This window comes from Chrysochloris asiatica, unplaced genomic scaffold (genome assembly GCF_000296735.1).
Source record: "Chrysochloris asiatica unplaced genomic scaffold, ChrAsi1.0 scaffold00036, whole genome shotgun sequence".
NCBI lineage: Eukaryota > Metazoa > Chordata > Mammalia > Afrosoricida > Chrysochloridae > Chrysochloris > Chrysochloris asiatica.
In genome coordinates this window covers 11,622,984-11,638,413 of record NW_006408554.1, presented here as the reverse complement: position 1 = coordinate 11,638,413, position 15,430 = coordinate 11,622,984, and the positions used below count along the sequence as shown (strand labels likewise).

The 15,430-nt window shown below is 35.0% G+C and overlaps 1 protein-coding gene across 1 annotated transcript in view; it reads right to left on the bottom strand.

The window, feature by feature from the left end:
* The window catches only part of ARFGEF1 (ADP-ribosylation factor guanine nucleotide-exchange factor 1 (brefeldin A-inhibited)), a 209,742-nt gene that overhangs the window by 87,097 nt on the left and 107,215 nt on the right, over window positions 1–15,430 (bottom strand). The window contains exons 8-13 of the mRNA XM_006860037.1: window positions 9,438–9,613; window positions 8,085–8,218; window positions 4,662–4,896; window positions 1,289–1,388; window positions 1,040–1,179; window positions 820–928 (exon numbers count right to left, since the gene is read on the bottom strand). Coding sequence (XP_006860099.1) covers window positions 820–928; window positions 1,040–1,179; window positions 1,289–1,388; window positions 4,662–4,896; window positions 8,085–8,218; window positions 9,438–9,613 — 894 coding nt within the window. The remainder of the gene's footprint in view (window positions 1–819; window positions 929–1,039; window positions 1,180–1,288; window positions 1,389–4,661; window positions 4,897–8,084; window positions 8,219–9,437; window positions 9,614–15,430) is intronic.

The following is a 15,430-nucleotide window of genomic DNA, read 5'->3' as shown; positions in this document are numbered from 1 at the left end:
CTGGGAATGGTAAAACAAATATTTGAGTAAGTAAAGCTATCTGTATTTTGCTTAGATATCTACATAATACAAATAAAATACCAGGTACCAAAACAGACAATACTAAAACACAATGCACAACATGCACCATTAGAAGGAACTCCTTCTGATAGCTGTAGAGCTGAGTATCCATGGTCTTCAATGATCAGCTCCTGACTCATGAGGACTAGTTTCATTTCTAGTACTCGACTAAGGTAAGACTAGTATAAATTTTTTCTAAGTCAGGTAAACAACAAACGAAGATGAACAATCCAGCCATAAATCATTTTATGCTTTTTATGCGTTTCTTCTATGATTATCCTAGAGTAAGTTGCACAAATATGCTCCTCTTTAATGTAGTATTTGAAGTCATGGTGTGGAGCTGCAGCATAAACACTGTACTGCTACCAGCAAGGTCTATGGTCCAAACCCAACAATGCTCCTTAGAACCCTTATAAAGGGTTGCTATGAGTGGAAACCAAGTTGATCCCACTTAACAAAAGCAATGTGATATTCAAAATATCACTGATAGGAAAAATGTTAAAAATAGCTTTGATAAGTTGGAAAGTATGTACAATTTAGTTATCAAAACTATATTTAAAAACTTTTAAATTTTAGTTTTGATGCCTAGGTTGGTGATAACAATTCTAAAGCTAGTTATTTAACTCACAGGAAATACCTCTTCATGAAGTAAAATGAATACAATACATCAAAAAATACTTTAATGACAAGTGCAACCATCCTCAAAAGTATCATTTACTTAAAACAAAGAAAGAATTACAACTCAAAATATCCCCTTACCAAGAGTTGTCTGAGAGTTGGGATTCACATACTGATCCTTACTCCATTCAACCATACACTTCAAAATTGACACTAAGCATTCTAAGCCTTTTTTCCTCAGGCTCAATTCCTACAAAATAATTCATAAATTGAATTAAAAAGCTAAAATATATATTTAAAACAAACATGTTAATCTTCCCTGGCAAAAGTTTTAAATTTGAAAAAGATTTTAAATTCTTACCTGAACATTACTCATACCAAGTTCTTGACTTCCCCGTCCTTGAGCAATTTTGGATAGATCATTTACTAATCTTTCAAATATATTTGCTGCATTTAAGTCACAGTCATAGTTTACATAAATATCCACTACACTTTGAGCATCTGTAACAATATGTAAATTTTAATAAAATCAGCTAGTATATGAGTAACATTTGGCATTAAAATATTTCAGTATTAGATAGAAATAATGATGAAGGATAATTTGAAATACCTGCACAGATCCTTGTCAGGGTCTGAATAACCATCCATTTGTGGTCAAATGAGCTGGTAGACGTTTCCAATATGTATAAGAAAATCTCTTTAAAGAACACCTGGGATTAAGGAAAAACTTCTGTTTAAAATAGTTTATTTATCCATATGTACAGTCAAATATTTAATATTCCAAGGCTGTAGAGCAGGGATTTGAAGCTAGGGTCCTCTGGACTTGAACTTCTTTTCAGTTTTATCTCTGAAACCAGAACTAAAATAAACTAGGTAGGTGATTTTTAGTAGTTCTTGCAGTACTGATTTTAAGTAGTTCTTGCAGTATCTGTACTACAATTTAAATTGCTATGTTTTGCATACTCACTAAAAAATAAATGTCATGATTTGGAGTTCCTCAAAATAGAAAATATTTTTAAGTGGTCATTTCTTGGACAGATTTACAAAGCTAACATTGTCAAGTTTCATTTTCTACCCCCTGAATACAGCATAACTTTTGTTCACCAGTTTACAATTTTTATACACTATAGTTGTTGTTGTTGCTGAGTGCTGCCAAGCTGGTTACAACCCACAGTGACCCTGAATAGGATTTCCGAGGAACAGCTGGTGAGACTGAACTGCCGACCTTGTAGTTCAAATGGACCTTGTAGTCCAGTGCATTAACCCACAATGTCACACCAGGACTCTACATTATAATTGTGGATGAGTCTAATTGTTCTTAGATTTAAAAATAACTATTACTCTAATCCATACAACAAAAATTATCTAATTCACATAACCTCATATGCATGCAAAAGCTGGACAGTGAATAAGGAAGACTGGAGAAGAATTGATGCATCTGAGTTATGGTGTTGGAGGAGAATATTCAAAGTGCCATGGGCAGCCAAAAGAACAAATAGATCTATGTCGGAAGAAGTGCAGCCAGAGTGCTCCTTGGAGGCCAGGATGGCCAAACTTCATCTCTCATACTTTGGACATATTGTCAGGAGGGACCAGTCACTGGAGAAGGGTATCATGTTTGGTAAGGTGGAGGGTCAGAGAAAAAGAAGAAGAACCACCCCCCCCCCCCCCACCCCCAGTGAAGTGGTACCATCAATGGGATGAAGCATTGCAATAACTGTGAAGTTGGCCCAGGACCGGGCAGTGTTCTGTTCTGCTGTATATAGGGTCGCTATGAGTCGGTACTGACTCGATGGCATCTAACAACAAGGATATATATAACACTTACAAAACTGAAAATCTCTGTTCTCTGAAAAATACAAGTGATTTCTCAATACATTTTTACACTAAATATCAAACACAAAGGAATTAATTGACTAATGGCATACATTTCGGTTTAATAGCTAAGATGTTTTATATTTAAAATTTTTTCAATGAACTGTCTGTGATTTATTAAGTGGACAATTAAAAAGCAACAAATAGCTATGTAAGGAACATTACATATTATGAATCCAAATGTAAATCACTCATAATATAAGATTACTTTATATCTTCTCCCCGAAAATTGGCTTAGGCACCCTTTACTATGCTTGTCTTTCCTAATAATCATATGTTGAGATTTTTCAAGATGGAACACCACTCACATTACATTTGAATGTTTATTAAATAGCATACCTATTTATGCTTATTTTATACTCAAAGTTTTTCTTAAAGGACAACAGAATAAAAACAAACAATATAAAAACATGATCTCTTAAAAACTAAGCATTACAATAATTTTGTACCAAGTATTTATCATCTATAAACAAGATCATTTCTTAGGACATTTCCTTTTAAATTCATGCTTACAAAAATTTTATCAAAGTTATCCTATAAAAACAATAATTCTAAGTGAAATGAGTTTGTGAAATCTGGTTACAAAAAGATAAACATTTCCCACAGTCCCTATATAAAAGGGATTACAAATTGTCCAAAACTGAGGAAATAATTGAACAAAGTCTTTCATAATTCTCCAATGTCAAGTTAAATGCATAATAATCAAATAAAAGACATGCAGTTTGTTAAAAAAAAAAAGTGTATATAAAAAAAACTTTTATTTGTAGTTTCTGAATACAATGGGTAACATTATCTAAAAATAGCAACTGTTCCTAGCTAAATGTCTTGTATTCTTTTAATAGACATATGGTAAACTTCTGATGTGGTGCTGTAAGATCATAAGCAATGGACTGCTAAGCAAAAGGTCAGCAGTTCAAACCCACCAGCTGCTCCTTAGAAATCCACACAAGGTCACTATGAGTTAAAACCAACTCCATAGCTCTTTAACAACATAGTAAACTTCTAAAACGTAACATACAGCTACCGGAAATTGTTTCTATGAAGTTGTTTCCTGTCCCTCACTCCAAGAAAAGGTCCAAAGAAGATGGTTAACTTAAAACACCTAAGTCTTAATCTATACTATTTTCATAATGTCTAAATAAATTTTAACAGAAAATACAGAATAATAAAACGGTATCATATGAAAATTTTGGCCATCTCAAATTTCTGAGAAAACTACAGTATATCCTTTTAAGTGAGCTAATGAATTATTAGCCTTATCTTGAGTTATACATGATTAAGTACATATAAGACTAACAGAAAAAACACACAATCTGCTTTTCATATCAAATAATATAGAGGTAAAAAAAAAATTAACAACAAAAAACGAGTATTTCTATAACACATAATATTCCAATTCAAACAATATTTTCACAGATGACAAGTTGGAAGAAGTATCCATTAAGTCAGTAAATCACAAAATACTACCTTAAAATAATGATTTGACAGAGACTGTGAAAAATAGCCAAAGCCAATATATTTCAAGTCATCTTGGTATAGGGTACTGGAAAGCTTCAGTTAGCAATAACCATACCTTGAATAAACCAAATTACCTACAATACAGCCACTACGCAACCATGGACCTTTCTTGAAACAGAACCTAATTCCCTATTAAAAAACACAAACCACTGCCATTGCGTCAATTCTTTCTCAAGATGACCCTATACGACAAAGTAGAATTGCTCTTTAAGATTTCCTAAGCTGCAAACCTTTACTGGAACAGACAGCCTCATCTTTCTCCCAAATCTACTATGACACACCACATAAACAATGACTGACCTAATGTGAGGACTAAGTGAATTCATAACACTTAGAGACAATCATTCAACTAGTGGAAATTCTTCAGAGGCAGGGCCTGTGTCTTACTTGTTTTGTATTCTTAGTGTTTCATAAACTTAGCACCTAGCACTTTATAGGCTTATGTTAGCTGAATGAAAATACAAATTTTTTTTAAAAAGTATAACATATAAATAGGATTCCAGTTTGTAGAACTTTGCAGTGTATTACAAAATCTGATTTAACATGAACCAAATGAAATAGTCAACAGCAATCTTAACTGTAAAACATACCTCAATTTGCATCTTCAGATGTGTCTTGAAGTTTGACAACAAAGTAAGAAATATTGAAAGAGAAAGCTCAAAAACCTCTGGAACAGATGACACTCCATTTTTAGAAAGTGCAACACACAGATACTGTTTAATAGCATTAATAAACATCTCGTTAGTCCTAAAAACAGGTCCTGCATTTTGGAGAATGGATAGAAGTAACTGCAACGAAAGAATCTTGGATCGTAGCTCATGAGACCTAAAATGTTAAAAGAAAAAGCACTTGATTTACTATAGTGTCTGTCATTCTTTCATGTTCCAAGAGCACAGAGCAGTAGAGCAAAACTTGTATTTTAGCTACTAGAGAGCCCATTGAAATATCATTGATAGAATTCATTTTAGGAAGAATAAAATAAAATAAAATCACTTTATAACAAAACAAAAAAGAGAGAGAGAGACAAAGCACCATATATAAACAAGCTCAGCACTATGGTAATAAAAGGATGTTCCAAAAATATCTTCTTGTATCATATAATTTACAATATTTTTTAATAGAGAGGAAATGAAAACTGAAACATAAAAAGGAAGTAGAGTATGTAAAAAAGTTTAGCCATAAATAATGTATAACCACATTATGTTCCTTTGTACCACATAATTTTACAAACTTTTTTAAAAAATCATTCACACATTAGTGTTTACCAGGGATTCAGGGCAGGGGTGTGGTGAGGAATGGGAGTTATTACTAAACAGGTACCAACCAAGTTTCGGTTTATGGTAATGTAATGATTTTAGACTGAATAGTAGTGATGGTAGCACAACATGTAATTAATCTCACTGAATAGCATACATAAAAATGGTTAATATGGCAAGTTTTGTTATAAATGTTATTTTACCTCCAAAAGTTTTAAAGAACCAAGCATACCACAGAAAAGCATTTAAATGAAAAGAAAAAAAACAAATGCAATAAATATGCTTGCTAAAAAAAAAAAATTGGGATCCTGGTGTGGAGCTGTAGGGTCAAGCACTGGATTGCTAACAGCAAGGTCAGCAGTTCAAACCCACCAGCTGCTCCTTAGAAACCTTATATAGGGTCACTAAGAGTCAGAATCAACCTGATGGCACATAACAAAAGATGAAAAAAATGATTCACAAATATTTAAGGTCAACCTATTTGTTTATAGCACAACAAGAAAAATTGAAGCAGTATGCCTTGTTGCTTTCTTTCACATCCTTATTTGTTTAAATATCATTGTGAACTTGAATAAGACTTTTAAGCTCAACCGAAGACTGATCCCAGGCAACATTCTAAATGCAGGACATACAAGGAGGCTTCAAAAATTTCCTGGAAAAATTAATTACAGTATCTTTTAATGCTATTGTTCCACAAACTCTTCAAAGCAACTCATGTACGTTAAGTGCTCTAGCAGCTAGCTCTTTTCTTTCTCTGGATTAATTCCTAAACGCTGTATTTAGTCACATTTACACAGTACAGTAAACTTAATTGCTATTAATTTCTGCTTTAAATTTTCATGGTTCCACGGTCAAGTGGTCCTGGTGTGGTGCTCTAGGATCAGCAGTGAGCTGCTAACCAAAAAGTCAGTGGTGCTAGCACTTAACAACAATGACAAGGGCCAAGTAACTGAAGGGCCAAAATAATTCTAACAAGTAATATTCAGTTTCATAGAATTGGGTATGTAACACACACACACAAATAATACCTTCTTTGAAATAAAATCGGAGAATAACTTGGCTTACAACATATAAGGAGGCTTCAAAAATTCACAGAAAAATGGATGAAAAAAATAATGGAATTCTACCAAAAACTTTTTGAAGCTTCCAAGGTTCCAAAATGGTTGTTTTTCACTTCAAGACTATGGGCAGCAAATATATTACAACAAAATGCTTGGATAAATCAAGTCAGAATTGGCAAAAGGTAAGAGTCTAAACAGCCCTAGGAAAAACTGGTGAGCCAACTGAACTACCGAGGGTCTCTCCTTCATGTTCTATTCTTCCAAGGCTTCCATACAACTTCTACTTACTACTGTAAGTCATATCTATCACCCTTTTGTCCAATTTCTGTCATTAAATACTATAATTTATCATTCTCTAACATATTAATTGTTGCTATATTTTCTTTTTATTTGTATCCCTACCATTCAAAATAAGAACATAAGTAAAAAAAATATTGCTATGAGGGCTCCAGTTCTTCTATGCATGGATTTATTTTACACAAAACACACTTAAACATGTCTCTGCCATCAGTAGACGGTTGCAGATATGAGCTCTCAGTAATAAACATCTTCATTTTGTTAGGGCCCCTTCAATAAGAAAGGCTCAAGCAAAATTACGGCTTCTGAAGATTTAGCAGGTACGTTGTCAGGATGGGAAACAATTTCTCAGCACAACTTTCCTACCCTTTTTCTCACCAGTGCAATTTTCAATTTTCTTAAAACATATTTCAAATAAGTCCTCATGCTTGTCCTGTGTCCTTAAAGGAAATGTGTCAAGATCACCCCTCTGGAGTCCCCAAAATAGTCTCAATACAGTAGCCATCTCAGGCTTTCCCTTCTTAATTGGCACTTGGGAATGGAAACGCTCTAGAGTTGTTTTGGTTTTTTTTAAAACAACTGAAATACTGTTGCTTATACTTACTCTTATTTTAGTATCTCTTTCTTATAATCAAACAGGCCTTCCCCAAATTTCTCTCTATATAAAGGTTCCAAATTGTCACACTGTTAACAAACACATGCTGCCACATTCAAGGCCGGTCACTCTAATAACCTCAAACTTTAGTCTCACAGAGTAATTAAGAGTTGAGCCATACAAACAAACTTGACCATCTAGGACTTAAACCATGGTGCCTTATTAGGGTTTAAATCAGTACTTTTGATGGGAATCAGCTAACATGACTCTTACCTCAAAGTACTCCCCCCTAGGGCATTTTGTCAGGCTTTAATGAATACATATTATGGCTTTTAGGATTTTTTTTAGGTTTTTTTTTTTTAAGCAGCTTTTAGGAATCTAGTCTGAGGCTATGAAGCAGAACTACTTAAGCTCCAAAGATACTTACAACAGAAGGAACTTTAAAAAGATCATGGAAAAATTTCATTATCTTTTGATTCTATTTTCCATGACCTTTTTGAACCCCCTCACACTTCCGCGGGAGAAAGACGAGGCTTTCTGCTGTAGTAAAGATTTACAGCCTCGGAAACCCTGTACAGGGTCGCTATGAGTCGGAAAGGACTCCACGGCACATAACAACAGCAGCTTTAAAACTTGATTGTTTCTTTTTACATTTTCTTTTTCAATTAAAGAATAAATAGCCCTATATTTTTTATTTGGGTCCCATAGAAGGAGAACAAAAGAAAACCCAAAGATTATCTTAATAGATTTCAACCTTAAAAAAAACAAACTTATATTTATCAAACTCAACAACTACTGACTTACTTTGGATCTGGTGGTCCATCTGACAGTGGTTTCATTGACAGTTTACACAATGACCTGAATACTAGAAAGGCATCCTTTTGTAAAATGTGGGAAAACTTAGCACCAGGTGAAGGTCCTGAAGAATTTCCAGATTCCTAAACAAGGTAGCACAACAGGTAAATAAAGATATTTGTCAGTATTAAATAATTTTAGCATTTTAATGCATTTTCCATCCTCCAGGAATAGATTAGGGCTTATCTCACTTATCAGAAGGGGAACCAGATGAGAAATTTGCCATACTATCTTTCTTTAATCTGACAAACTACCCCAATTCTTGACTAGAAATGAATACCTGAAAAAAAAATCTGCATTCTTCTTAGATATTTCCTCTTTGTCACCAAATAAACTCTTAAAATTCACCCAGTTCACAGGATTATCAACAATACTATAGCTCATCATGTCCTGACAAGACATATCATCCAAAGTCCTAAATTATGCTTCCTTCTACCTGTCATGTGTTTTTTTATTTTTCCTCTTTTGCTTTTTATCTACTCTTGAGGAAACACATGACAATGGAGATTTCCAGGGTAATATTTAAAAGTTGGTATTTGCTGTTGGTCAGCAAAGCTAGGAAAACATGCCACTATATATACAGCAATAAAAGCCCTAGTGGTGTTATGGGTTAGGCATTGGACAGCTATAAGGTTGGCAGTTCAACTCCACCAGACACTACATGGGAAAAAGATAGAGGCTGCCTGTTTTTGTAAAGATTTACAGTCTCAGAAACCCTATATATAGGTACACATAGGCAGTCCAAGTTCACCAGTCGCTCCTTGGAAACCCTCTACAGGGTCGCCATGGGTCAGAACTGACTCAATGGCACTTAACAACAACAAGTCAGAATTGACTCAAAGACAATAAGTTTGGGTTTTTTGGTTTGGCATAATGGAAACACTAATTTTGGAAGTTGCTGCTGTTGTTCAATGCCTATCCTATGGCATCACATGAGGATTCCTCATCCTCTTGAGAATGTTCTTTTTCAATGTAATTTCAATTGGGCAGTGGAGAAGAGAAGATGGGAATCCAGGTGCTACACACCTGAGAGTTGGAAATTCACCAATCAACACTGGAAGAGAGTGAACTGGCCTGATTTATATAAATGAGAGGAAAAAAACAATTTTTAAATTTTTTATTCTTAAATGTTTTATTGTGAATTATGTGAAAAATTTTTATTTTTTATATTTGAATATTTTATATTTAAAATTTATATTTTCCCAAGCTAAATCTATCAGCATCATAATTGGAGATATTCTCTACAAGGTGCTGGCAATTCATATATATGTAAGATTAGGAAGAGTTTTCCTCCATTAATACCTGAGTATCATTGGAAGAGACAGATAATCTGTCATCAGGTAAGGATGGTGTATATGCAACAGAAATTGGTGTTCCAGGAATTCCATTTGCATGAATATTTTCACTGTCACTCCCATCCTCTAAAGTTCCAACATGGCCATCTGCATTTGCATTCATAGTAGTGCCATCACCCATATCTAAAATGACAAGAATAAAAACTCAAAATGTATCTGAATTAATGAAAATGTGTTTAAAAAGCATACCATATTAAAATTAAACAGTGGCAGAAAAGTAATGAGTAATGTTTATAGACAATGTTATTTAAAGGTTATCAGAGTTACTAGTAGGCAAATTTGCATTTGAAATACATCCAAATAAAATCTTTAAATTGCTCTGGCACTAAAACACATTCAACTGATGAAACGCTAACCTGTTTATGTCAAAACAGAATTTAATTTTAGCCTATGTCAGTGTTTACTAACTGGGTTTTGATGAATACTAATGCCATGAGATGTTAACAGAAGTTCCTTAAAACAAACCCATTATCAAATAAGTTTAGGGAAACAGATTTGCTAGTAGCTCTTCAAAGGTGAAATGCAGCATACAGTGTTCCCAAAATTTATTTTACCAGTAACTCCCCCATCTTTATTTTAGACTATTAAAATCTTTTTAAAAGATATGTTCGTTAGAACACAATTTAGAAATGATGGCTTACACTACTACATATATTTCATTGTGCTATAAGGAGCTCTGGTAGCGTAGTGGTTACGAATCGGGCTGCGAACCTTAGGGTCAGCGGTTCGAAACTACCAGCCGCTCCGCGGGAGAAAGACGAGGCTTTCTACTCCCGTAAAGATTTACACCCTCGGAAACCCTGTACAGGGTCGCTATGGGTCGGACCCGACACGATGGCACTTAAAAACAACAACAACAATGAGGATTAATCATATGGATAATTGATATAAACAAAAATAAGTAACTTTCAATAGAACAAACTATTAATACTGACTTCAAGAACTAATCTAGCTGTAACTACGTGAAAAAAAGAGCACATACATACATGTCTGTAGCCATAACTGTCAGAAAATTGGGCCATTCTTGCTAAAACGGAAAGAAAACTATAATATGGCATTTTCTTTCATATTCCAAAGTGTCAGATTTTGGAATATGAAAGACTTTTGTTTCAATCATATCTCTATGATTTCCTTGGAAAGTTATTTTCACCATTCTCCACTTCAGTTTCATCAGCAGCAAAATGGAAAACAAGAATGTCTATGAGTTTTCACCAAAACACACACACACACAAATACATCTATAACATAATTGATGGTCAGTGCTTTTTGTTCTCTAAGATCAAATACACTGGGATTGATTTAAGAGGAATTATTCCAAAGTACGTTTCACATTTACCAAGTGTTATATGATACACATATTTGTGATAAAACACACTTGTGAAACTCTAGGTTACAAGGAACAGTTGCTTTCCAAGCAGACCTTTTGCAGCTTTAATATGCTGATGTGCAATATGATAAATAACTTTTATGATTAAATGTGCACACACACAGATATATATGGAAAGGGGATTAAACTAATTCTGTATATAGGTGTTGCTGTTGTTAAATGCTGTCAAGTAGGTTCTGATCCACAGTGACCCTGTATAGGGTTTCTGAGAAGCAACTGGTAAGCTTGAACCACCAATCTTGTGGTCAAAGTGACTTTGCAGTATAGCGCAATAACCTACAGCACCACACCAAGACTCTATATACAGGTAGTTCCCATTTTAGGATGAACAGAATGACGATACATTCATATACTTTTTGTTTTATTCTGCATATCTATTGCTAGCAATATGGACTTCATACAGCATAATTTTCTGATGCTATTATTCTCATGCTAATTCACCCCTAGAGACAATAAACACTGGATTTAAAAAGAAACTAATAGTGAGAAAAAAGACAATAGTGAGAACTTTGGAAAAACAAAACAAAACAGAGGGGTCTTTTACAAAACAATTAAGAAATCTAGTATGAGCTCTCAGTTGCTCCCTTTCCCCCCACCACAACCCCCACCACCAAAATTAAAATCTTTTTCTTTCTTCTCATTTTAGAGGAAAATATTATTCTGTATTTCCAAGGTAAGCAATTTATTTACCCTCAAATCAGTTTCTTCTTGTTTTTGTAGTACCTGTTTTTTGTTTATCTTTTGTACATCTTATAATTAATGTTGTTGTTGTTATGTGCTGTGGAGTCAGTTCCGACTCATAGCGACCCTGTAGAGTATGTTAGTAATGTGAGTATTTTATTTTAACACTGACTTTTCAATTTTGTGCACATCACTACTTGCTGTTCTTAGGTGCCGTCCAGTCTACACTGACCCATAGCGACCCTAGGAAATAAGGCTCGGTTCTGGGCCAACCTCACAATCCTTGCTACACCTGAGCCTACTGATGCTGCCCCTTTGCCAATCTATCGCACTGGGGGTCTTTCTCTTTTTCTCTGACCCTCCACCTTACTAAACATGATATCCATCTCCAGTGACTGGTCCCTCCTGACAATATGTCCGAAGCATGACAGACAAAATCTGGCCATCTTGGCTTCCAAGGAGCACTCTGAATATACTTCTTCCAACACAGATCTATTCATTCTGTTGGCAGCTCGTGGTACTTTCATTATTCTCTTCCAACATCATAACTCAAAAACATCAATTCTTCTACTGTCGTCCTTTATCACTATCCAACTTTCGCATGCATTAGAGGTTATTGAAAATACCATAGCTTCAGTCAGGTGCACCTTAATCCTCAAGCTGACATCTTTGCTCTTCAACACTTTAAAAAGGTCTGTGCAGCAGATTTGCCTAACGCAATACGTCCTTTGATTTCTTGACTGCAGCTTCCATGAGTGTTGATGGTTGATCCAAGAAGAATGAAGTCTTTGGAAACTTCAATCTTTTCTCCATTGATAAAAATGTTGTTTATGGTCCAATGATGAGGATTTTTTTTTTTTTTTTTTTTTACATTGAGATGCAATCCATACTGAAGGCTGTAGTTTTTGATCATCATCAAATAAGTATTTTAAGTCTTATCCACTTTCAGCAAGCAAGGTTATATCATTTGCATATCACAGGTTGTTAATGAGTCTTCCTCTAATCCTGATGCCTAGTTTTTCTTGATATAAGCCAGTTTCTTGGTTTATTTGCTCAGCATACAGACAGAATAACTATGGTGAAAGAATACAACCTTGTCGCACACCTTTCTTAATTTTAAACCATTAGTGTTTCCATGTTATGTTCGAACATGTACAGGTTCCTCATGATCACAATTAAGTGTTCCAGAATATTCATCTTCACAATACCTTCTGGTCTTCTCTGCTTTCGGCCAAGATCTATTAGACATCAGCAATAATATCCCTTGTTCAGCATCCTCTTCTGAATCCAGCTTGAACCTCTGGAAGTTCTCTGTCATTGTAGGCTTACAGCTGTTTCTGTATTACCTTTATTAGAACTTTACTCACATGGGATAGCAAAGGTATTGTCCGATGATTTCCACATTCTGCTGGGTCACCTCTCTTTGGAATGGGCACAAATATGAATCTCTTCCAATCAGTTGGCCAGACAGTTGTCTTTCAAATTTCTTGGCATAGATGAGTGAGTGCCTCTAGTGCCAACTCACTTTCTTGAAAGATTTCATTTGTATTCCATCAATAATCTGGTACCTTGTTCTTTGCGAATGCATTCAATGCACCTTGGACTTCTTCCTTCATGATCATTGGTTATTGATTATATGCTACCTCTTGAAATGGTTGAACAATGACCATTTCCTTTTGATACAGTGACTCTGTGTATTCCTTCCATCTTTTTTTGCTGCTTTCTGCATCATTCAATAATTCACCCAGAGAATCCTTCAGTAACACAAGTTGAGGCTTGAATCTTTTCTTCAGTTCCCCCAGCTTGAGAAATACTGAGTGAGTTCTTCCCTTTTTGTTTTAAATAACTCCAGGTCTTTGCACATTTCATTTTAATATTTGACTTTGTCTTCTCAAGCTGACCTTTGAAATTTTCTATTCAGTTCTAGTACCTCTTCATTTCTTACATTTTCTTTCACATCTCTACACTGGAGAGCAAGTTTTGGAGTGTCTTCTGACATCCATTTTGGCCTTTTCCTTCTTTCTTGTCTTCTCAATGATGTTTTGCTTTCTTCATGTATGATGTTCTTGATGTCATCCCAAAACTCTTCTGGTCTTCGGTCTTTAGTGTCTAATATATCAAATCTGTTCTTCAGATGATCTCTAAATTCAGGTGGAATATATTCAAGGTCATATTTTGGCTCTCATGGGCTTATTTTCATTTTCTCCAGCTTCAGTCTGAATTTGCATATGAGCAACTGATGGTCTGTTCCACAATCTGCTCCTGGCCTTGTTTTGGCTGATGATATGGAGCTTTTCCACTGTCTTTTTCCAGATGTAGTCAATTTGATTTCTATGTATTCATCTGGTGAGGTCCATGTGTATAGTCATCTTTTATGTTGTTTTAAAAACAGTATTTGAAATGAACAAATCATTGGTCTTGCAGAATTCTATCATGTGATCTTCAGCATCATTTCTGTCACCAAGGCTGTATTTTCAAACTAACGATCCTTCCTCTTAAATTTCCAACTTTTGCATTCCAATTGCCAGTGATTATCAATATATCTTGATTGCATGTTTTATCAATTTCAGATTGAAGAACTTGGTAGAATTCTTCAATTTCATCCTCACTAGCTTTAGTGGTTGGTGTATAAATTTGAATAACAGTGGTATTAATGGTCTTCCCTGTAGCACATGTATATCATCCTATCACAGATAGCATTGTACCTCATGACAGATCCTGATATTTTCTTTTTTATGATGAATGCAATGCCATTTCTCTTCAATTTGTCATTCCAAGCATAGTAAAAGCAGCTCTGGTAGCATAGTGGTTACGAATCAAGCTGTTAATCTCAAGGTCAGCAGTTCTAAACTACCAGCTGTTTCACGGGAGAAAGATGAGGCTTTCTATTCCTGCAAAGACTTCCAGCCTCAGAAACCCTGTAAAGGGTCTCTATAAGTCGAAACTGACTCCACGGCATACAACCACCACCGCCACCACTGATATAGTAACCTATATGACTGTTAAATTCAAAATGGCCAGTATCAGTCTATTTCAGCTCACTAATGCCTTGGATATCCATGTTTATGTGTTCCATTTCATTTTTGACAATTTCCAATTTTCCTAGATTCATACTTCATACATTCCATGTTCCGATTCTTAAGGGATGTTTACAGCTGTTTCTTTTCAGTTTGAGTTGTGCCCCATCAGAAAATGAAGGTTCCAAGGGCTTTATTTCAATCGTGTCATCACGGTCAACTCTACTTTGAGGAGGCAGCTCTTCCCCAGTCACATTCTGAGTGACTTTCAACCTGAGGGGCTCATTTTCTGGCACTATATCTGACAGTGTTTTACTGCTAGTCATAAGGTTTTCAGTGACTAAATATTCGGAAGCAGTTCATCTCTCCTTCTCCCTAGTCTGTCTTTGTCTGGAAGCTCATCTGAAAGCTGTCCACCATGGGTGACCTCGATGAAATTTAAAATACCCATGGCATGGCTTCCAGAGTCACAGCAACTCACAAGCCACCACAGTACGACAAACTAACAGACGAGTGGTTGTGCACACCACTAGTTCCTTCCTTTTACCCAATAAAAAACACTTAAATCTCTTGATTCTAAGAACACACAAAACAAAATGAAACCCTTCCTTCAACTATGCCACATATTTACTACTTATTTTTCTTTTTTATCAAATTTCTCACGGGAATAACCAATATTCATTTTTATTGTTTTCCTGTCCTTTCTTAATAAATTTCTCAAAATAATTAAAAAACATTTTCTGATAAGTTTTCAGACCTTGACACAAGACAGCCTTGGGTTGGAATCTTGATTTTATCATTTCCTAGCAAGTTAACCCAATCTCTATTTGTCAATCTCACCAACTTTCTTATATA